General features: G+C 38.7%; 1 protein-coding gene across 1 annotated transcript in view; it reads right to left on the bottom strand.

Moving 5' to 3' along the window:
• Positions 1-22,521, bottom strand: part of DNAH5 (dynein axonemal heavy chain 5) — a 255,165-nt gene that overhangs the window by 57,817 nt on the left and 174,827 nt on the right. The window contains 5 exon segments of the mRNA XM_047799614.1: positions 1,094-1,273; positions 6,008-6,211; positions 10,373-10,549; positions 10,808-10,922; positions 12,731-12,962. Coding sequence (XP_047655570.1) covers positions 1,094-1,273; positions 6,008-6,211; positions 10,373-10,549; positions 10,808-10,922; positions 12,731-12,962 — 908 coding nt within the window.

The following is a 22,521-nucleotide window of genomic DNA, read 5'->3' as shown; positions in this document are numbered from 1 at the left end:
CCTTGTAATTAATATTCATTTAAGTTTACTTACTAAGAGAAGTCTATAGGAATTGTAAGATAAAAGAACAGTCCCTCACTGCCTCCATTACTAATTAGTGGTAAAGAGGTTCCAAGTGGAGTTTAAGGAGTGGTCTTCATCCCTCTTTACTTGGCGTCGTCGTGAGCTGTGGTGTAGGTCACAGATGCAACTCAGATCTGGCATTGCTATGGCTGTAGTGTAGACCAGCAGCAACAGCTCTGATTCAACCCCTAGCCTGGGAACCTCCATGTGCCGTGGGTATGGCCCTAAAAAGACAAAAAGACAAAAAAATATAGATATAATTACTCAAAGGGAAACACTGGCATATTCTCAAGTCACTTTTTTTTTTTCTTTGTCTTTTTGTCTTTGCTAGGGCAGCTCCCTCAGCATACGGAGGTTCCCAGGCTAGAGGTCTAATTGGAGCTGTAGCTGCCGGCCTATGCCAGAGCCACAGCAACGCAGGATCCGAGCGGCGTCTGCAACCTAACCATAGCTCACAGCACCACTGAATCCTTAACCCACCGAGCAAGGCCAGGGATCGAACCCGCAACCTCATGGTTCCTAGTCGGATTCATTAACCACTGAGCCACGATGGGAACTCCCTCAAGTCACATTAAATAAAGGATGACAGTCAGTTTCTTTCCTGGGGGACAAAGGAGGGAGAGGGAACGTGATGTCATCCCCAAAGCCATGACCAGTCACCAGTGGCTATGTGTTAACCCTGCCTCACTTGGACATTCCCTGGCAGGAGATCTTGGACATGACTGATGAATCCTATGCTACATTTTTCTCTGTTTCTTTTTTGTTCAAGTTGACATTGTGGTGGGGGGTGGAATGTCCAGCAGCCCACAGTGGATGTAGATCCTTGCCAACACCCATGCTTAAGGCCCATACAATTCTGACTGGAGTAGGACCACAAAGAAGAAGCATCCCATGATCAGCCTAGCTCTCCCTGTGGACTTGGGTACAATCACCAGAGGACAAGGCTCCTGTGCTGTTAGGAAAAGACAAGCCCAATTGATGAGAGACTGCTTGCTGGTACACATCCCACAGCTCCACCCAGGAGGCTTACCTTCAGGGGCAGCACCTCTCTGTTTATAGAAAAGAAGGTGGCCATGGCCTTGGTCCAGGAACAAAGACCCGCTACATTCCCACACACACGTTTGGCAGTTTCAATGTTGTAGTCTGCCATTTCAAAGTAAGGGTTCAAAAATTCTATCACTTCTTCATTGATGGTGTCTTTGGGGAATTGCTAAGGATGAATGGAGTAAAATAAAGTCAAAACACCTCTTTCCAGGAAGTCTTGTTCACATCATGCTCACAATGCCACTGAAACTGTTAAAAAACCAAGAGATGAATGACACCGTATTCTGTTGATATTTCAGGATATTAGGCAAAAGTCATATATACCTAGAGATATATAGTATACATATATTTAGCATTATATATAAAACAAATATATATTTAGATATATATATATACATATTCAGCATTTAGCAGCAACCAAATGCCTAATATATTCAGACAGATGTTCTATAAGCTTACCTGAAATGTGAAGATAATAAGTTGATGATGATGAAGTAATTTTTAATCATTGAATATGAGAGAACCATTCTCTTCTGGAGGAATTAAATTTTTAAATAGTAGCAGAAATGGACTAAGAGTGTCCTCCTGCATCAAAAGAGAAGGCTGACCAAACAATGAAACTGGATCTTTTTAAAGTGGTGTTTGATCAACTAAAAGAGGATGATTAAATGTATTCCAAGTAGAAAGAAATGTAGCACCTAAATAATTCAGAGAAACAAGCCTTCGCAGAACATACATAACACAGAGTGAAACACATTCATTCAGATCTCTTTTAATGCAAGTTTCTTTTTTATAAGACTTGAAAAATAGCAAAGCCAGAAGAATATTTGGGGGCAGCAGAAAGAAGGTGGTGACAAAAAGCAAATAGCAAGGTAGCTTCCAAGAGCGGTTGGCTGTGCACCAGGTGTATTAAGCAAGTCCAATTCCATTGTCATTTTTCAATAACACTTTTTGAGTGTTTTTGTTGTTCTTGACTATGCCCCCTCACCACTGCCATTCTACACTCTCACAGTACAATTAATCACCACCTCCTCTCCACTCCAATAGCATGTTATTCCTTCACGGTGACACTTACATCATAGAGGTTTATATTTTAATTATCTGAAACAAGTCTGCTATGGCCCATTGGTTTCATAAGCTACTTGCTGTTAGAGCTGCTGTAAGGGTCCTCAGAACATGATCTGGCCACAGCAGCCACATGGCCAATGCTGAATGAAAAACTGAATGAAAACCAGTGCTGAAGTTACTGCTTGGGAAATGGTCAGAAACTGGGTACCCCCAGTTAGTTGCCTCAAGATCTAAACATGAAAGATAAAACAATAAAATTTCTAGAAGAAAATACAGAAGCATTTATTCTGCCTTTGAGTCGGGCAAAGATTTCCTAAACACAGCACAGAAAGCACTATTAAGGAAAATGCTGATAAGGAGTTCCCATCGTGACACAGTGGTTAACAAATCCGACTAGGAACCATGAGGTTGCAGGTTCGATCCCTGGCCTCGCTCAGTGGGTTAAGGATCCGGTGTTGCCGTGAGCTGTGGTGTAGGTTGCATACGCAGTTTGGATCCTGCGTGCTGTGGCTCTGGCATAGGCCAGCAGCTATAGCTCCAATTAGACCGCTAGCCTGGGAACCTCCATGTGCCGCAGGAGCGGCTCAAGAAAAAGGCAAAAAGACAAAAAAAAAAAGGAAAATGTTGATAAACTTAAGTACATCTGCTCATCCAAACACACTATTAATGGAATGAAGAGCTAAAGCAGAAAGTGAAAGAAGATATTTGCAAACATACAAATGACAAGTTACTCATATTTTATATATAAAGAAATTCTAGGAGTTCCCATCATGGCTCAGCAGTTAACGAACCCAATTAGGATCCGTGAGGACTTGGGTTTGATCCCTGGCCTCCCTCAGTGGATTAAGGATATGGTGTTGTCATGAGCTGTCATGTAAGTTGCAGATGTGGCTCGCATCCCACTTTGCTGTGGCTGTGGCGTAGGCCGGCAGCTACAGCTCTGATTTGACCCCTAGCCTGGGAACCCCCACATGTCGTGGGTGCATCCCTAAAAAAGGCAAAAAGGCAAAAAACAAAAAAAAAATGAACAAACAAAAAAGAAATTCTACAAAGAAAAATTAAACATGTAAGAAACCTGAACAGGCACTCATCAAAAGAATTCCCAAGGGGCTCATAAACTGATGAACAGCTTTTCAGCATTATTAGTCATCAGGGAAATGCAAACTAAACCCACAATAATAAGACACTACTACAAATCCATCAAAACAGCCAAAAGTAGAAAATAGTTAAGACATGAAGCAGCTTACACACAGTTGGTGAATGTGTAAATTAATTCAAGAATTTTTGAAAACTCTTTTGTACTATGTAGCAAGTCTGATTAAATGTATAATCTCAGACCCAGAAATTTCACTCCTGAGTAGAGAGCTAATAAAATGCACATAATCCCACTAAATGACCAACATTCATAGCAGCTTCATTTTTTTTCACTGTTTTCTCCACTATTAAGTATTAAGGTATTAACAAGTACAATGAATACAATGATTACATTGATGAGCTCTCATTTGTATGAAGTATAACAAAAAGAATAAGTAAAGTTCAGTTAGTCTTGGAAAAATCCCAACTCCCAGTTTGAATAAATAAAATCTATTAATGTAGGTCTGGTTACTATAGGCAGTATGTTGTTTAAAGACTGCTTTTCTAGAAAAATGTATAATTGAAAATGCTAAGATTGTCAGATACTCAAAATCCATCAAGGAAATATCTGCCTTACTACATTTTCATAGGTGCCTTAGAGCACCCAAAATATAGAGCAAATACTGTGGCCTTATACTGAACATAGTAGCTTTATTTATAACAGCCCCAAACTAGTAACAACTCAAAAATCCATCAGGAGTACAATGAACAAACTAATTAAAGCATATTAGAGTTTCACACTGGTGCTGGATCATATAAGCTCATGAGACACAATTGCTAAACTTTCAGAAAAGTTGCAAACTCGTTTAACACAGTCATTATTAAAAATTATATAAATGCACAATTAAAATGTTATTTTAAACAAAAATAGTGTATAATCAAAAGTCATCACCTTCTAATTCTTTGACTACATTTTACTATCTTTTTTTGAGGTCATTTGCATTTATTGTACCTAATAGGTGGGAATACTACGCACCTCTTCCCAACTCTGCATTCAGCATCGTCACTTTGATAACTTGAAATTGGCCGTTGTAGGGATGTCTATACCATGAAAATTGGCAAATACTACAAATTAGGGATTGTTTCCTTTTTTCTCCCCAGAGAACCAGTTGTTAAACATCTTTCACACACTATTCCATATTCATCTACTGGAAAGCTATACAGCAATGAAGAAAGAATGACATACTGTCCTTTGCAAGGATAAGAAAGAACCTCACAGATGTGTTGAATGAAAGAGATCAAAAGAGTTTGTATGATGATTTCACATGTAAATTTCAAAATGGGCAAAACTAATTATTGGGATAAATGTCAAAATAATATTTATTTTAAGAGACATTACTGACTGTGTTAGGACATAGGAGAGGCTGCTGGGGTCTGGAAATACAAATCTTGATTTCAGTGTTCATTAATAGGTATATACATATGTAAATATTCATTAAGCTATACACTTAAAATTTGTGCATTTTGTCATATATAAATGCTCTACCATAATGGCACTTAAAAATGCAAATTAATACTCAAAAATACTATATAGATTTACAAAACAAAAATATATATGTGTTTGTATGCATATAATATATACATATATGTTTCATTCCCTAAAATGATTTTTTTAACTTTTACTGAAATGTTTCATTGATGATTTTGTTTTGTTTTGTTTTGTGGGTTTTTTTTTTCCTTTTATTTTAGAGCCACATCCATGGTATATGGAGGTTCCCAAGCTAGGGGTCAAATCTGAGCTGCAGCTGCCAGCTTACACCACAACCACAGCAACACGGGATCCAAGCTGAGTCTGAAACCTACACTACAGCTCATGGAAATGCCAGATCCTCAACTCACTGAGCAAGGCCAGGCATTGAACCTGCATCCTCATGGATGCTGGTCAGATTCGTTTCCACAGAGTCACAATGGGGAACTCCCAGATGATGTTTTAATATGTTTAAAATCTGTCAGGAAAAGCCCTAGTGCTTAAAATGTCTTAGTTTAAAAAATAAGTAAAAAGGAAATTCTACTCTGAAAAAATAGTTAAACACATGTTCAAAATATGTATGCAGACTATTTTTCAGGCTTAAGAAGAAAGAAATTTTCCCATTTGTGACAACATGGATGGCCCTGGAGGACATTACGCTAAGTGAAAAAAAGCCAGACAGAGAAAGACAAATACTGCATGATCTTACTTATATGTGGACTCTAAAACTGTCAAACTCAAAGAAGCAGAGAGTAGAATGGTGGTAGCCAAGGGCTGGGAGGAGGAAGAAAGGGGAAGATGTTGGTCAAGGGGCACAAAACATCAGTTATGCAAGATAAGTTCTGGGAATCCAAACCAGCAATGGGAATATAGTTAACAATTCTGCATTGCATACTTGAAATTTGCTAAGAGGGTAGATCTCAGGCGTTCTCGCCACAGAAAAAAAGGAGAGGGATGGTAGCTATGGGAGGTGATGGATATTTAATTGGCTATTTCTTGCATTTAATGGATGGATTGTGGTGAACTCATTTCACAAGGAATACATATATCCAAATATCAAGTCATACACCTTAATTATATAAAATTTGTATTTATCAATGACACCCCACTAATGATGAAAAATTCAATAAGTAAAAAAACCTCTTTTTTGGAAATGTATTCTATTAAAGGACGCAGATAACCTAAAGAAGTCCGAGTCCCCTCTTAGCCCATCTTTATCAAACTACCAACCTGCAAATTCTGTAGAAAGTTTCCTGCCGTCATCAGTTTTAAAGATTCCTGCCAGGAAGGAATTGTACAGCTTTTTTCCAGGTCAATTTTCACTGCATTGACTTTCCTCTGAAACAGCAGCAGCACACAATCCATGATCCTCATGATGAGATGCGGGGGTCGGCCCAGAGTGCGAACAGTAGCAATGTCAGAAGGCTTGATGGTCTAAGGCAGGAAGGGAGGTTATCATCTAATCTCAGATAAGAAACTGCAGAAAACTAACCTTTAATCTCTAAAGGCTACTACTTCCACAGAGGAAAGCAAGCTCGATGCAGTCATGGGGGCCAGGTACATATTTAATCCCAAAGAAACACACATCCCCAAAAGTTATTACAGTTCAAATTGACAATGAGAAGAGAGTGAGAGAAATGTGGGAGAGCAGATAAGGAGCTGTGACTTCTCTAGAATGGCACAGACCACTTAGTGTCAGAAAAAAAAAAAAAAACTGTAATCTGAAAGGAAAAGAATTGTCAGCACTTAAATAGATTCCAGGGATTCTAAACCAGGATAACTCCAACATTTGCAGTGCTTTTTTACTCACTAGTTATGTAGGTCAAGAATCTGCCTTTCTCTCTTAAAACTTGTCACCATGGATTGACACTAGCGGGTAGCCTCAGGGCTGCCAGATTGAATAATTAGAGGTTTCTTAGCTGAGAACTGACCTTTAAATGATGGAACTTGAGAAATTTCATTAAGCTCTTATTAAAGTTCTGTTCCATTTCTAGTGCAGAGAGTCTTATACAGTAAATTACCTAATAGTCACACAGACTGGTTGTGGGTGATAATAACTTCTCTCAAACTCTTTATGGAATAGCATTGGAAAAATATCAAAACTAAGTATTGGATACTGTCCTATTTCTAGGACATAGGATACATTCATTCTTTCCAGATCTTGAAAACCTTTCATCTGCTTTATATCTGCACTCCTTCTTTCAAAGAAAGTACTCAATGACTTTCTCCCAAAGTTAATGATCTTTTCTCTGAGGATTAAAAAAAGAAGAAAACCACTGCACTTGGTAATTAGAAATCAACTATGTACTTTCAAAAGGTTTGTTTCAATACTAGCATTTGCAAATTCTGGACACCTGGAAAGGAAGAATTTGCGGTAAAAAACTGGAAATGGCAGATAGACCTTATTTGAGATGTTTGGCTAGAGAAAAATAATAGCTGCCAATAGGGAAAGAAGGGTCAAATTAAAGTGGATATAAAAGAACTGGGCATGCTTGTTTTACTTTAGCTTGAAAAGGGGGAATTTTCAAACACAATTGGGTTCAATTATGTTAGGTACCCAAGTGAAAGGAGTCAGGGGCAGAGGTATATCTGAAGTTCAAACTGTTTCAGCTAAGTATCATATTCCTATTTTTATTCTGCAGGCAAAGAAATATGACTGTGTATACTTGTGTAAATACACACACACACACATGTTAAGTCAGACTGGCACTGAGATAAGAAGAAACACATTCTTTGTTATTACCTTATTTGTTGTATAGATTTATGTAGCCTGATGCCAAAATGCTCATATGTGGATGTACCTAGAACTTTCTTAGTACACATTGGTAGTACCACATTTCAAGATTTCAAAAGCTCACAGAGAGGCAATAAAATGGAGACAAAAGCAACGAAGGATAAGCAATATGAGATTCTGCTGTATAGCACTTATGATGGAGCATGATAATGTAAGAAAAAAGAATGTATACATGTATGTGTAACTGGGTCACCTTGCTATACAGTATAAAATTGACAGAACACTGTAAATCAGCTATAATAGAAAAAAATAAAAGTCATTATAAAAAAATCAATGAAGGAAATCTTTGAAAACCTCTCCCATACACCCAATCACTTTTTATCGCTGTTCCCACATGTTTCTGCATTGATGATCATGTAATGCTGAATATTTTAGTGGTAGAGAGTACAGTATTAGGAGAATACTAGAAAATATTTTATATTACCAAAAGAGATGCCAAGCTTTGTAAACTTGGGAAATATAAGCCTCCAAGATCTGAGATGCCATGTGCTCTATTCCTGTGATGCTATTAGATATCATGAGTCCAATAAAGGCTTAGAAGTTTCTTAACGCTATCACTGTCTTCTCTCTTTGAGCAGAGACTCTCTGTGAAGCCAGAGCATCTTAAAAGAGCAGGGGAAGGATAAAGATAAGGATCTTGAAGAGATAATTTGCATCCCCATGTTCACTACAGCATTATTCACAATGACCAAGATATGGAAGTAACCTGAGTGTCCACTGATGGATGAATGGGTAAAGAAAAAGTAGTATTTACATTCAGTGGAATATTATTTAGTCTGTAAAAATGGAAATCCTGCCCTTTGGGACAATACGGATGGACCTGGAGGACATTATGCTAAATGAAATAAGCTAAACACAGAAAGACAAACACTGCATTATCTCATTTACATGTAGAATATAAAATAGACTCATAGAAGCAGAGAGCAGAATGGTGGTTGCCAGGGTCTGGGGGAAGAAGGAAATGGGGAGGGACATTCAAAGGGTAAAAAGTTTTAGTTAACCAAGATAAACAAATTCTAGAGGTCTGCTATACAGCCTAGTGCCCATAGATAACAACACTTTATTGCATACTTAAAATTTGCTAAGGGGGTAGAGCTTATGCTAATTGTTCTTACCACAAAAAAATCTAGCAATAATAATAATAGAGCAGAAGAAAGCTTTGAGAGTTGATGAACATGTCTACGGCCTTGAAGATGGTGATGGTTTCATAGGTATACACTTATCCCTAAACTCACCAAGTTTACATATTTAATGTACAGCTTTTTATACATCAATCATCCTTTCATAAACTTGATTTTAAAAAGTGGGGCAGGAGGAGATGAGGTACCCACCAGTCTGGGAGACTAGAGACCCTGGAGGACCTCGAGGATCAAAGAAGACAGTTAGCCAGTGCAAGGGGAAATGGGCAACAATAAGCTACGATATATAACATAAAGACTAGTGTGAAAATTTGGAGAGATAAAAGAGAAGGCAATATCTTCACTGTCTCAAAAGAGTAGAAATTCACTTGTTGTATATTGACTCAGAAAGCTTAAAGACTTAACTTGGATCAAACAGATTTGGGGAGGGATGGAGTGGGAATTGGGGGTTAGTAGATGCAAACTACTTCATTTGGCGTGGATAAGCAATGAGCTCCTGCTGTATAGCACAGGGAACTATATCCAATCACTTGTGATGGAACATAATGGAAGTTACTATGAGAAAGAACACTGTAGATCAACTATACTAAAAAAAAATTTAAGCAGATTTAGAAGTGTTTCAGGCAGTGTGCTGAGAAAGCGGTAAAAAAAAAATAATTACGTTATTGTGTTAGAATGCATGCTCAGTTGAGGTTATATAACTTGAGTTAGCAGAGGACAGATCAGCAAGGTTCCATTTCTTCCTAGCCATTTTCTAGGGCAGGAATCAATAACTTAAGTAGATGAGTAAGACTGAAAGAAAAGAAATCGTAAGTCCAAAAAAATTCTCAGATTGGGTCTTCAGAACTGGACCAGCTTTTTAAGGCTCAACTTATTTTACTAAACTCAACACAGTTTCTCAGAACACAACCTCCTTTCTAGTTTCATCATTTCTGTTATTGCCACAAAATCATATTGAGTAACTGTGTTGGAAGCCTGGTCAAACTCTTTTTTTTTTTAATTGTTATTTCCCCAATACAGTTTTTTTCCACACTGTACAGCATGGTGACCCAGTTACATATACATGTATACATTCTTTTTTCTCCCATTATCATACTCCACCATGAGTGACTAGACATAGTTCTCAGTGCTACACAGCAGGATCTCATTGCTAATCCATTCCAAAAGCAATAGTTTGCATCTGTTAACCCCAAGCTCCCAATCCATCCCACTCCTACATGAATGTGCCACCTTAGATCAGTAGTCCCTTATTTGGATAATTCATAGATACACTCGGAGAATGTTGTACCTTACAGACCTATTCCAATGTCTTCAATGAATGATGAGTGGGAGAATGTTAGTTTAGAAATTTTATGTGACTTTCCCAATGTCATGTAGCTTATTGGTGAAAGAGTTGAAATAAGCATGCAGGACTCCTGACCACCACTGTATGACCATTGTATGACATAGCCCATCATTCATGAGTAAGGAAAAAGTGATATGAAGTAGCAATAGCTAAAAAAAGCAAATAACACCTCCAAGCAGAAAATATTTGAAATCATTCCAGTGGAGAAAGCTTTGGTCTGAAGCAGTAGAATATTCCCTTGCTGTTATTCATCCTCTCTACCCCAATCCTCCTCATAAGAGCTACAAGCTGGCACCTGCTATATTGTGTAGATATACCTGCAAGGCTGCTTCTGCTTCTTCTAATGCTGGCTTGGCTGCTTCAAGTTTTTCCTCAGCAATGGCTTTATCTTTAGAGATGCCATCAACAATGGCCTGAGCTTTGTCCTTCACCTTCTGTACCTCAGCCTTGACCTTTTCTGCAGCCTGTGCTTTCATTGTCACTTCTTTTAAGACCTAATTCAACATAAAACAAAAGAATGACTCATCAAAAATTACCAAAGACCCAGCTGGAAATGCACATTTTTTTCCTTAATTTGTTGATTTTTGCCCACTTACACAATTTTTCACACATAGAATTAAGAGTATTGCAGTCTAACAGAAATAAATAATTCATAATTCCATGATTATAGCTTAGTGAAGGAACATACATCATTAATATCTATGAACTGGGAATTCAAAACAACTATGGTCCACGTGTAAATGTCCGCCCACCTTGTCGGCTTTATCATTGGCCACTTGTAGCTCCTTTTCTTTCACTTCCAGTTCTTTGCTCAGGGCTGCAACAGACTCTGAAGCTTCTTTTAGCTTTTCCAATCCAGTATTCATCCTGAGATTAAAAATCCAAGTGGAGAGTGTTACAATGTGTGGTTCTTGGCCACATTTTCCAAGTCTTAGTCTACTGATATAGATAGTAATGGTCATATTTGAAGAATGATGTATATACAATAGCAAACCCAAGAGGACTTGACAAAATGGGTAAATGTCCAGGTTTGATTCCAGACTGAAGACATATGTATATTCTTCATATACCATGTGTGAAGAGTGAATCTGCTGAGAATACTGCATAAGATGAAGGAACAACAGTGTCTTGAATCTGTCTCATGTAGGAAACATGTTGAATGAACTCTAGGTAAATGACAACAGACTTCAAATACTTGAAGCCCAGTCATGGAACAAAGGGAATAAATAACTTCTGTTCCTCTAAAGAGACCAATGAAGTTAAAAGAGTAGGAACAAGAGAAGAAACTAATGCAAAGCCATCACAACAGCCCGAAGAGACCAGTTGCCTGCCTGACCATCAAATAATATGGTCTTAAAGACAGGAGCCCCTGGAGTCCTTTAGTCCAACCACCCAGCCAGGGGTCCCTTAGGTAGCAAGCCTGGCTGATTCTGGCTGTATTCAGTCAGAAGATGTAAGTGTTCAGAAAAGAGCAAGGCAGAGCAGGGAGATTTGGAACAAACTTCAGAGAAGTAGGGTATTTACCAGGGGGAGAACATAAGTATCAAGCAGACTCTTCTATTGCAAACACTTAGAAAGTGTAGGAGGAGAGAGATGAGAGGAAGGAGGAGAGGATGTCTGTATCCTCAGCTTCCTCCCAAGTACACTGTTTCCAGCATTGTCATTCATTATTATAGAAAGAAGTAGGTGACATGAAAACTTGGCAAACATTTAATCCCACTCAGCAAGAACAAATCCACTAGGAGTTCCCCTCGTGGTTCAGTGGTTACGAACCCAACTAGTATCCAAGAGGATGCAAGTTTGATCCCTGGCCTCACTCACTGGGTTGAGGATTTGGTGTTACAAAGAGCTGTGGTGTAGGTCACAGATGAGGCTCAGGTCTGGCATGTCTATGGCTGTGGTATACGTCAGCAGCTATAACTCCAATTCAACCCCTAGCCTGAGAACTTCCATATGCCTCAGGTGTGTCCCTAAAAAGAAAAAAAAAAAAAAGAATAAATCTGCTAGCAACCATGGAATGGTCCTCTGAACAAACTTGAGAGGAAGATTTCCCAGCCTCAGCACAACTGGTACTTGGGGCTGGACAGTTCTTTGGGATGGTGGATTGATTGTCCTGTCAGGATGTTTAGCAGCATCCCTGACCTCTAACTATTTTGTTGCCAGTAACACCCCCACCCCGCCCCCAACCTAGGTATAACAAACAAAAATGTCTTCAGTCATTGCAAAATGTCCACTAGGAACAAAATTGCCCCTAGTTGAGAGCCACTGCCTGAAAATAACTTTTTGGCATATTCTTTAAATTATTTTTTGTATTTTTTGCTCATTTTTAAATTAAAGTTATAGTTAATTTACAATGTATAGTTACAATGTATAGTTAATTTACAATGTTGTGTCAATGTCTGCTATACAGCAAAGTCACTCAGTCATACATATACATACATTCCTTTTCTTATATTACCTTCCATCATGTTATTTCCCCAGAGAATGGATATAGTTCCCTGTGCTATACATTAGGACCTCCTTGCTTATCCATGCTACATGTAATAGTTTGCATCTACTAACCCCAAACTCCCAGACCATCCCACTCCCTCTCCCTTGACAGCCACAAGTCTGTTCTCTATGTCTCTAAGTCTGTCTCTGTTTCGTAGATAGGTTCATTTGATCTTCACTCCTACCTATTGGCCAGAGTTTGCACTTCTGCATGCTTTTCTTCATATATGAACTTATAGCCTTGAATAAAGGAGAGGTATGATTTGGGCGTCACATGGGTAGAACGTCGGAATCTCTGGAAATAATCAACACACTTCTCAGCTACACCATCCTGGAAGGAGCCCATGCACTGGACCACTTCCCTCTTGGTCTCCAAACTGCAGTCAATATCATAGGAAGAGAGGAAGTGTTCAGACACTAGAAAGAATAAAGACAACAGTATGTGAAATATGAAAGCGAATCAACATTTTAAAAGTTAATTTGGAGTTCCCATCATGGCTCAGTGGTTAACGAATCCGACAAGGAACCATGAGGTTGCGTGTTCGATCCCTGGCCTTGCTTAGTGGGTTAAGGATCTGGCATTGCTGTGAGCTATGGTATAGGTCGCCAATAGGGCTCGGATCCTGCAGTGTTGTGGTATAGGCCAGCAGCTATGGCTCCAAGAGACCCCTAGCCTGGGAACCTCCATATGCCAAGGGAGCAGCCCTAGAAAAGGCAAAAAGACAAAAAATAAAATAAAATAAAAAATAAATAAATAAATAAATAAATAAAAGTTGACTGGTTACTTTTAAAGACCTAAACCATTCTTAGGAATGAATACCATTGTGAGAGCCCCTGCCAGGTAGAGATATATGCCAGCATTTTTGGCCCCAGGCCTATGACATCAATGATTTTATTTTCCCTTTGATGTACAAAACCATAACAAACATTAAGCCTATCATAATTCTTTGTTTCCTGGTACATGTACAAAGAAGTCTCTTCTACCCAGCTGTAGGTTCTGGTCAGCAGCCAGCCAGTTTTACGGTTTACATAAGGACAAAAGTGGTACAAATAACTCAAAAATCAGTGCCCACCTGGTACTCATATTTAACAACCCCATTTGTTTCTTTTCTTTCACTTAGAACCTGCCATAATCTTAATTCCCACAGGCTCTGACTGCATTTGGCAGGTGGAATGTTCATCACTAAATTTTTTTATGCCTGGGTCATCTCGTCCTTAAATGTGGCAGCTGGCCATCTGTAGCCAATTCTAATTTATGGTCTCCTTTAAAAATGTGTGAGTAAAAATCTCCTGTTGTAGACCTTTATCTTCCCAACAGTGTTAAACATAGGACCAATTCTAAGACAGCATTTCTTATCATAAGAACAGGCCATAAAGTCAGAGCTAATCCATCACCACATATACAAAGAGTGTGTGCTGAATACCCACCACTATGGGTCTCAACCCCAGGGAATTTACAAGGGTAACGCATGATACAGTTAAAAATTATTACAGCCATCTTAGGCATCTTAGAAAAAAATGGCCTATGGGTTTACTTTAAAAGTGCTAAAAGTCATAAGTAATGTACCTAAGAGTTCCAAATAAAAAATATGGCCAATAAAAAGGGAGGGAAAAAGAAGTAATGAAGTGAACCAACCTATCAGGTGATAGTTGGCAGAGAAATAAAAAATGGTGTCTTCTGTTAGTACCTGATCACTAAATTAAGTTCTTAATGCTCTAATTATGGGGCAGTATTTCTATCTATGTAAATCACAGAGGTAATTTATCACATTGGTTACAAGTACAGTTTACCATATACATTGAAAAGCAATAAATTAAGACATCCAGAAGTCATATTTTTTTTTGTACGAGTTAAGCAACCACTCTAAAGAACAATTTAAATTCCAAGAGGTTGAAGACTGGTCACTGGAAACATAGGACCCATTCTTGCCCAGAACAAACTGTTCGCAGGTATTAACCACAATGGCTGCAATATTCACTATCTGCCAGACAGGATACTAAGTGCTTTATGTGACCTTATGGGATATACTCAGAGATGTCCCCACTTTCTAAAAATTTTCTTGTTTTTACTCTATAATGATTTTTTATCCTTCTTACATGAACAAAGAATATCAACAATGCTGATATTTTTCTTTATGTAGCAAGTTTTCTTTTTGTCTCCCCAAAACTTCAAAGAGAAAAAAAAATGGGATTGGTTCTAAGTATATTTTTATACAGACTCACCATTTCTGATGCAGAAAAAGTTATAAAAAAGGATGAGTTCCTCTTAGAGTCGCCCCAGCCTGCTGAGACTCAGACAAAGGGTCATGGAAAACCCTCCTGTCATCTTCAATATGCAATTACCATGGCAGCACTGGAAGTTTAGGGGTCCACTTGTAAGCCGATGCCTGAGGTTGAGGTAGGTCATATCCTGGTATTGTTTATTCACTTCACTTGAGGTGGAATAAGATGAAGTATGTGTAGGACAGAAGAGGGGACACTTGCCCAGTCCCTGAATTTTGGTGCCCTCAGATTTCCATGTCATTTGGATTCAAATAACTGAAGTAGTAAACTGAGGAAGGCACATTTAAATTCATACATGTAGGAGTTTCCATTGTGGCTCAGTGGTTTATGAACCTGACTAGTATACATGAGGACACAGGTTCGATCATTGGCCTTGCTCAGTGCATTAAAGATCTGGCATTGCTGTCAGCTGTGGTGTAGGTCCAGACAAGGCTCAGATCTGGCATTGCTGTGGCAGGGGTGTAGGCTGACAGCTACAGCTCAAATTCCACCCCGAGCCTGGGAATTTCTATATGCTAGAGGTGCGGCCCTAAAAAGCAAAAATAAATAAACAAATGAATTCATACATATAAAAAACTCAGTATAAAATCTCATATTTTGAGGATATGCAGGATAAAGGAGAGGGCACTAAGTTCTTTCTCTGAATATCTTCAGATTAGAAAAGTATACTAAACAATAAGAACAAACTTTCCAAAAAGAAATTTAAAAAATAATCCGGAGTTCCCATCATGGCTCAGTGGTTAACAAATCTGACTAGGAACCACAAGGCTGTGGGTTCAATCATTGCCCTTGCTCAGTGGGTTGAGGATCCAGCATTGCCATGAGCTGTGGTGTAGGTTGCAGCCTCTGCTTGGATCCAGAGTTGCTGTGGCTCTGGCGTAGGCTGGCAGCTACAGCTCTGATTAGACCCCTAGCCTGGGAACCTCCATATGCTGCAGGAGTGGCCCTAGAAAAGACAAAAAAAAAAAAATTCCATTTACATTAACATCAAAAAATAAAATAAAATACTTAGAAATAAACTCAACCAATGATGTGAGAAGACATACTGAAAACTATAAACACTGATAAAAAATCACAGTATGTATAAATATATAAAAAGACATCATATGTTCATGAGTTTGAAGAATTAATATTGTTAAAATGCATATACTACTCAATGTAATTTATAGATTGAATGCAATACCTATCAAAATTCCAAAGGCATCTTACACACAGATAGAAAAAATAATCCTACAATTCATATGCAACCACAAAAGACGTTAAGTACTCAAAGAAATTTTGAGCAAGAACAAATCAGAATCACTTCCTGATTTCAAAATATGTGACAAACCTACAAATACAACCAGCGGAATAGAATGGAGAGCCCAGATATAAACCCACACACACGCAGTCATATGATCTCAGCAAGGGTGCCAAGAATACACAGCAGTGAAAGGATGACCTCTGCAATAAATGATGTTGAGAAACCTGCATATTCATATGCTAAAGAATGAAAATGGACCCTTATCTTATACCATACACAAAAACAAATCAAAATGGATTAAATTTTTAAACATAAGACCTGTTTCCCTAGAGGAAAACACAGAGGAAATTCTTGACACTGGTCTTAGTAATGATACAACAGCAAAAGCACAAGCACCAAAAAAAAAAAAAATTGATAAGTAGGATGACAAACCAAGAAACTTATGCACAATAAAGGAAACCATCGACTTACAGAATGGGAGAAAATATTTGCAAACCTGATATAGGGCTGAATATATATATCAGGTACTCCAACAACTCAATAGCAAAAAACAAGTAACCAGATTAAAATAGGCACGGGAACTAAACAGATATTTTTCCAAAGAAGATACTCAAATGGCCAATAGGTATATGAAAAGATGCTCGGCGTTAATCACCAGGGAAATGCAAAGTGAAACCACGGTGAGATATCCTCCCATACATGTCAGGATGGCTATTATCAACAAAAAAGATAACAACTGGTGATGAGGATGTAGAGAAATGGAAACCCTTGAACACTATTGATGGGAGTGTAAATTGGTACAGCCACTATGAAGGACACTAAGAGGTTCCTCAAAAAAATTAAAATAGAACTACCATATCACCCAGTAACCCCACTTCTGGGTATATATCCAAAGACAAAGAAATCAATATCCTGAAGAAATATGTGCACTCCCATGTTCAATGCAGTATTACTCACAACAGCCAACTCATGGAGACAGCCTGCACGTCCACTGACAGATGAATGGATTAAGAAAACGTGGTATTTAAATACAGTGGAATATTATCAGGCCTTTAAAAATAAGGAAATTCTGCCATTTTCAACATCATGGATGAAACTAGAGGGTATTATGCTAAGTGAAATAAGCCAGACCAGAAGGAAAAATATACCTAATACTGCTCACATAAGGAATCTAAAGTAGTCAAATCATAGAAAGTAGACTGGTGGTTTCCAGGGACTGGGAGGTGGGGGGAACAGAGAGGTATAAGGCAAAGGTACAAAGTTTCAGTTACACAAAATGAATAATTTCTGCAGATCTTCTGTACAGTATAGTACCTGTAGTTAGCAATACTGCATTGTACAGAGTTTTGCTAAGAGGGTAGATCTTAGGTTAAGTATTCTTACCACGAAATAATCATTGTCACCTTCATCATTAAAGAAGTGAGGCGGAATCTTTTGGAAGTAATAACGGGTATGTTTATGGCATAGATTATGGTTTCACAGGTGTATATTTACCTCTAAATTTGTCATTATAGATATTAAATATGTACAGTTCTTTATATGTCATTCATAACTCAGTACAGTGATTTTTATAAATTAAAATAAACTGCACCTTAAAAATAAATAAATTAGAAAAATAAATAATAATTTAATGCTTTTATGGAAAATATTCATTATAATCTAAATGAAACATGCTAACAAAATGATATATTCCTTTTTTTTTTTATATATATAGCCGCATCTGTGGCATATGGAAGTTCCAAGGCTAGGGGTCAAATCGGAGCTGCAGCTGCAGGCCTACACCACAGTCACAGCAACACTGGCTCTGAGCCACATCTGCAAGCTGTACCACAGCTTGTGGCAATGCCAATTCCTTAACCCACCGAGTGAGGTCATGGATTGAACCTGCATCCTCATGGATGATATGTCAGGTTCATGACCTGCTGAGCCACAATGGGAACTCATATATATATAGGTATATGATATATATACACACACACACACACATTTTTTTTTAAGGGTTGCACTGCGGCATATGGAAGTTCCCAGGCTAGGGGTTAAATCAGAGTTGTAGCTGCCAGCCTATACCACAGCAATGCCAGATCCAAGCCACATCTGAGACCTACACCACAGCCGATAGAAATTCCAAATCCTTAACCCACTGAGCAAGGCCAGGGATAGAACCTGCATTCTTATGGATGCTAGTCAGATTCATTTCCACTGAGCCATGATGGGAACTCCCAATATATTTTCTTATTGATGTGGCTAGAGATAATAATTTAATTCAGATTCAGGATTCTGAAGGCAACTTAAGTCATTTTTCTTGAAAGTTTGTTGTTAATTTCCTGAAAAGATAATTTAACACTTAAATCCCTAAGTATACTGAGTGCTTTCAATGCCCGCAGATGGTATTCTTTGAAAACATCATAAGGCAGGTTAGTATTAAGTGTAGATGCTGGTTTTCTCAACAAGACTTTACATTTATAAGAGAAAGGAGTAATGTCTCATGTCTTACAATTATTTTATCTATGACTGTGACTGGCACAGGAATATATATCCATGTAGTATGCTGGCTCTGGATACTCATTACACAAGGTCAGAGACAGCCACAAAAAGCTCACTGGTTCTCAAAAGGTTTAAAAAGATTGAAATGCCTAGGAGCATTATACAAAGTTTAAGTACTATAGATATTGGAGGTCCAAGAAAGAGGGAGCATTTAAATATTCCTAAGTGAACAAAAGGAGAATGAAGGATCTGATGAGTGTTAATTAAGCTTTAGAATTTAGATTAAGATGGGAGAGAACACTCTTGATAAGGGGACAATGTACTAGGAAGAATAAAGAGGATTAAAGGATGTCCAGAGATAAAACAAAAGATGTTTAAAAAAAGAGAGAAGGTTTGTGTTGGATTAGAGAAGACTGCAGGTAAATTAGGGCCATATTATGGAAGAATGATGAATTCTGACAGTCTGATTCATTGATTCAACACTGTAGGTGTCAGACACTGGTAGCTGCTGAAATTGGGAACAAAGATATGGTGTCCTTGAGCCCATGGAGTTTTAGTTTAGTAGAACAGATAAGCATTAATCATATCATAGAACCAAGAATATAAGTTGCAAAATGTAGTTAATCTCGGGAGGGAAAAATATAGAAAGCTGTGAAATGGATAACAGAGAAACCAGCATAGTCAGGGCAGGGGTGCGGGACATGGCGGGGGGCAACACGGGAAGTTTTCCCTGAGGAAGTGACATTTAGCAGCACTACTTACACTAGCCAAGACATGGAAGCTACCAAAATGTCCATGAACAGAGGACTGGATAAAGAAAATGTGGCACATATTAGCCATAAAAAGCATGAAGCAATGCCATTTGCAGCAACATGGATGGACCTAGACATTATCACACTAAGTGAATAAGTCAGATAAAGACAAATATCACATGAGATCACTAATGTATGGAATCTAATAGAAATGATCACTAAAATTAACAAAACAGAGACAGACTCAAAGATTTCAAAACCAAACTTACGTTTATCAAAGGGGAGTGGAGGGGGAGGGGTAAATTATGGTGTTGGGATTGAAATATACACACTATTGTACATAGAATAGACAGGTAACAGGGACCTACTATATAGCACAGGGAATTTTACTTAGTACCATGTGGTAACTTATATGGGAAGAGAATCTGAAAAGGAATGGATAACTACATATGCATAATTGATTTACATTGCTGTACACCCGAAATTAACACAACCTTGTGAGTCAATTATACTCCAATAAAATTTTTAAAAAGAATCAAGAACAGAGCAGGGGGAAGAAATGACCTCAGGTGAAGCTGGGGAGGTGCACAGGGTCAGCTCTTCCCAGCCTTGAAGTTCATGCTAGAGACTATGCTTTTTCCTAAGAGCAGCGGAAGATTTTAAACAGAAAACAGCTTGACTGGGTTTGTGTTTTTTATCACTGTTCCATAGGCAATGTGAGATAGATGAGAGACAGGTGAAAGAGGAGGACAGATCATTAGAAAGAGCTATTTAAGTTTTCCAGGTGCATTACAATGATAGCCTGGCCGAGGATGCCAGAGAGAGGGAAAGCGTTGGATAGGTTCCACCAATATTTAGGAGACAGCACTGACATGACTTAGTGATGGAGTAGACCTGAGAGTCGAAGCAAAGAAAGGAGTTAAGGACAAAGAGCTCTCTGATTACCAAGTGTCATGTAGGGCTTTCCTGGGAATGAGTAACCAGAGGAGAATCAATTCCATTTTAGACATTTTGAGTTTAAGGAGTTTATGATATATAAGAATATATCAAGCAGGCAGTTAAGTGCACAGATTTCGAGCAGGGGACAGACGAGACCGGAGATAAAAATTGATGGTCCATGTTACACAGGAGGCTGTGGATGAGCTTGCCAGGGAAGAGGATGTGGAGTGAAGAAATGAGTCTGCCTTGCCCTCCAATATGCCCGGCTCCACAAATGGCTTGAGGCTCAATAAATATGTTCTGAAGAAATAGGTGCATGCATGAAAGTTGGGACACTGACTAAGAACTGAGGACCAGGAAATGAAAGTCCCTGCCTTCCATGTAATCTAGGCCTGGATTGATGCAAAGAGGTTTAAAAGAATGGAGCAGATTAGTGAAAAATGAACAAAGGAAAGACTTTTGTCTTGAAACAGAAGGGACCGCTGGAATAAACACTTGCCAGGAAGGGCTCCATTATTTAAATTAAATCATCCTAATTATAGTATACTACAGTGCTTGTCACCTGAAAGTGTTATTCTTATGGTTAGCAATAATCCCTTACATGAGATTCCAGAAAGCACTTGCATACTAATTACCACATTTCATAGTAAACTTTAACACAGTCAAGTACTGTGGTTTTGTGCTCTGCATTTATATTCTACTCAAAAGAATTTTAAAGTTTTACTCTTAGTTGTGTTCACATTTTAATAGGACTTAAAATTTTAAATCACGTATTCTCTCAAAGCTTATAAAAGAGGAAACATACATTTATATATCAGATATATTAAAATATTCTACGTTTGGAGTTCCCATTGTGGCTCGGTGGTAATGAACCTGACTAGTAGCCATGAGAATGAGGGTTAGATCCCTGGCTTTGCTCAGTGGGTTAAGGATCCAGAGTTGCCGTGAGCTGTGATGTAGGTCACAGACCAGACGAGGCTCAGATCCCATGTTGCTGTGGCTGTGGTGAAGACTGGCAGCTGCAGCTCTGATTCAACCCCTGGCCTGGGAACTTCCATATGTGCAGTTATGGCCCTAAAAAGGAAAAAAAAATTCTATGTCTAAAAGCCAAAGATTGGAAAACCATTACTATCAAGAGAGTAGTGCACTGAGAACATTTCTCCAGTGAATAAGTGTGTTAAACATGTGTATTTGGGTTCTAGCCCAGTGCTGATGCTACTGGCTTCTTGAACCTCTGATGATTCCTTCGGCTTCACTGCCCCCATTTTCTCCACCTATAACAGGCAGGCGATGGTTAATCAGTTGTTTTCTCACTAGGTACCACAGAGCTGGAGGGAGGATGGGGGGTGGGGAAGTAAGAAGGTGAGGCCTCAGAATCTTCCCTCACTTGACTTTTCACTGTTTTATATTAGGGCCACCTGCCCTGATTTACTGCAAAGTAAGGCTTTTTTTTTTTTTTTTTTTTGCCACTTCTTGGGCCGCTTCTACGGCATATGGAGGTTCCCAGGATAGGGGTTGAATAGGAGCCATAGCCGCCAGTCACAGCCATAGCCACAGCAACGCAGGATCCAAGCCACGTCTGCAACCTATACCACAGCTCACGGCAACACTGGATCCTTAACCCACTGAGCAAGGCCAGGGATCGAACCTGCAACCTCATGGTTCCCAGTCAGATTCGTTAACCACTGAGCCACAACGGGAACTCTAGTAAGGCTCTTCTTAATTTTTTTGAGCCACACCCATGGCATGTGGAAGTTCCCAGGCCAAGGATGGAAACCATGCCAGGGCAGTGACCCAGGCCACTGCAGTGACAAAGCCAGACCCTTAACTCACACCATGAGGGAACTCCTCTTCATAATTATTATTAAAACACAATAATCAAACAAAAAGTTTGAAAACTATTGTCCTGAATCAGGGTTCTTCTGAAGTCCTGATGCAACAGGTCAGAGGTGAGACCTATCTCTAGCTTTTAAATATTCACAGATAATTTCTCACAAAAAGCTGAAAAAACATAACCTTAAGAAATGACCTCTAATGTCTCCTATATTACTTTTATGTTCAATTTCATGTACAGAGAAAGAGAAGCACTTAATGTTCTGCAGGATGGAAGATTAGACAGAAGCTAAAGCAGCAAAGTCTCCAGTCATAAAAGTCTCTATTTAATGTCCTTTTCAGGCACAGAAAACACCAGAGGGTTGCTGAATAATGCTTTCCTCTTTGATGTCCAGCACTGTAACCACAAGAAGGAAATGTCCAAGAGACACTTGGCCCAAAC

This window comes from Phacochoerus africanus, chromosome 1 (genome assembly GCF_016906955.1).
Source record: "Phacochoerus africanus isolate WHEZ1 chromosome 1, ROS_Pafr_v1, whole genome shotgun sequence".
NCBI lineage: Eukaryota > Metazoa > Chordata > Mammalia > Artiodactyla > Suidae > Phacochoerus > Phacochoerus africanus.
The sequence above is the reverse complement of the archived record's forward strand: the minus strand, read 5'-3'. Positions and strand labels throughout refer to the sequence as shown.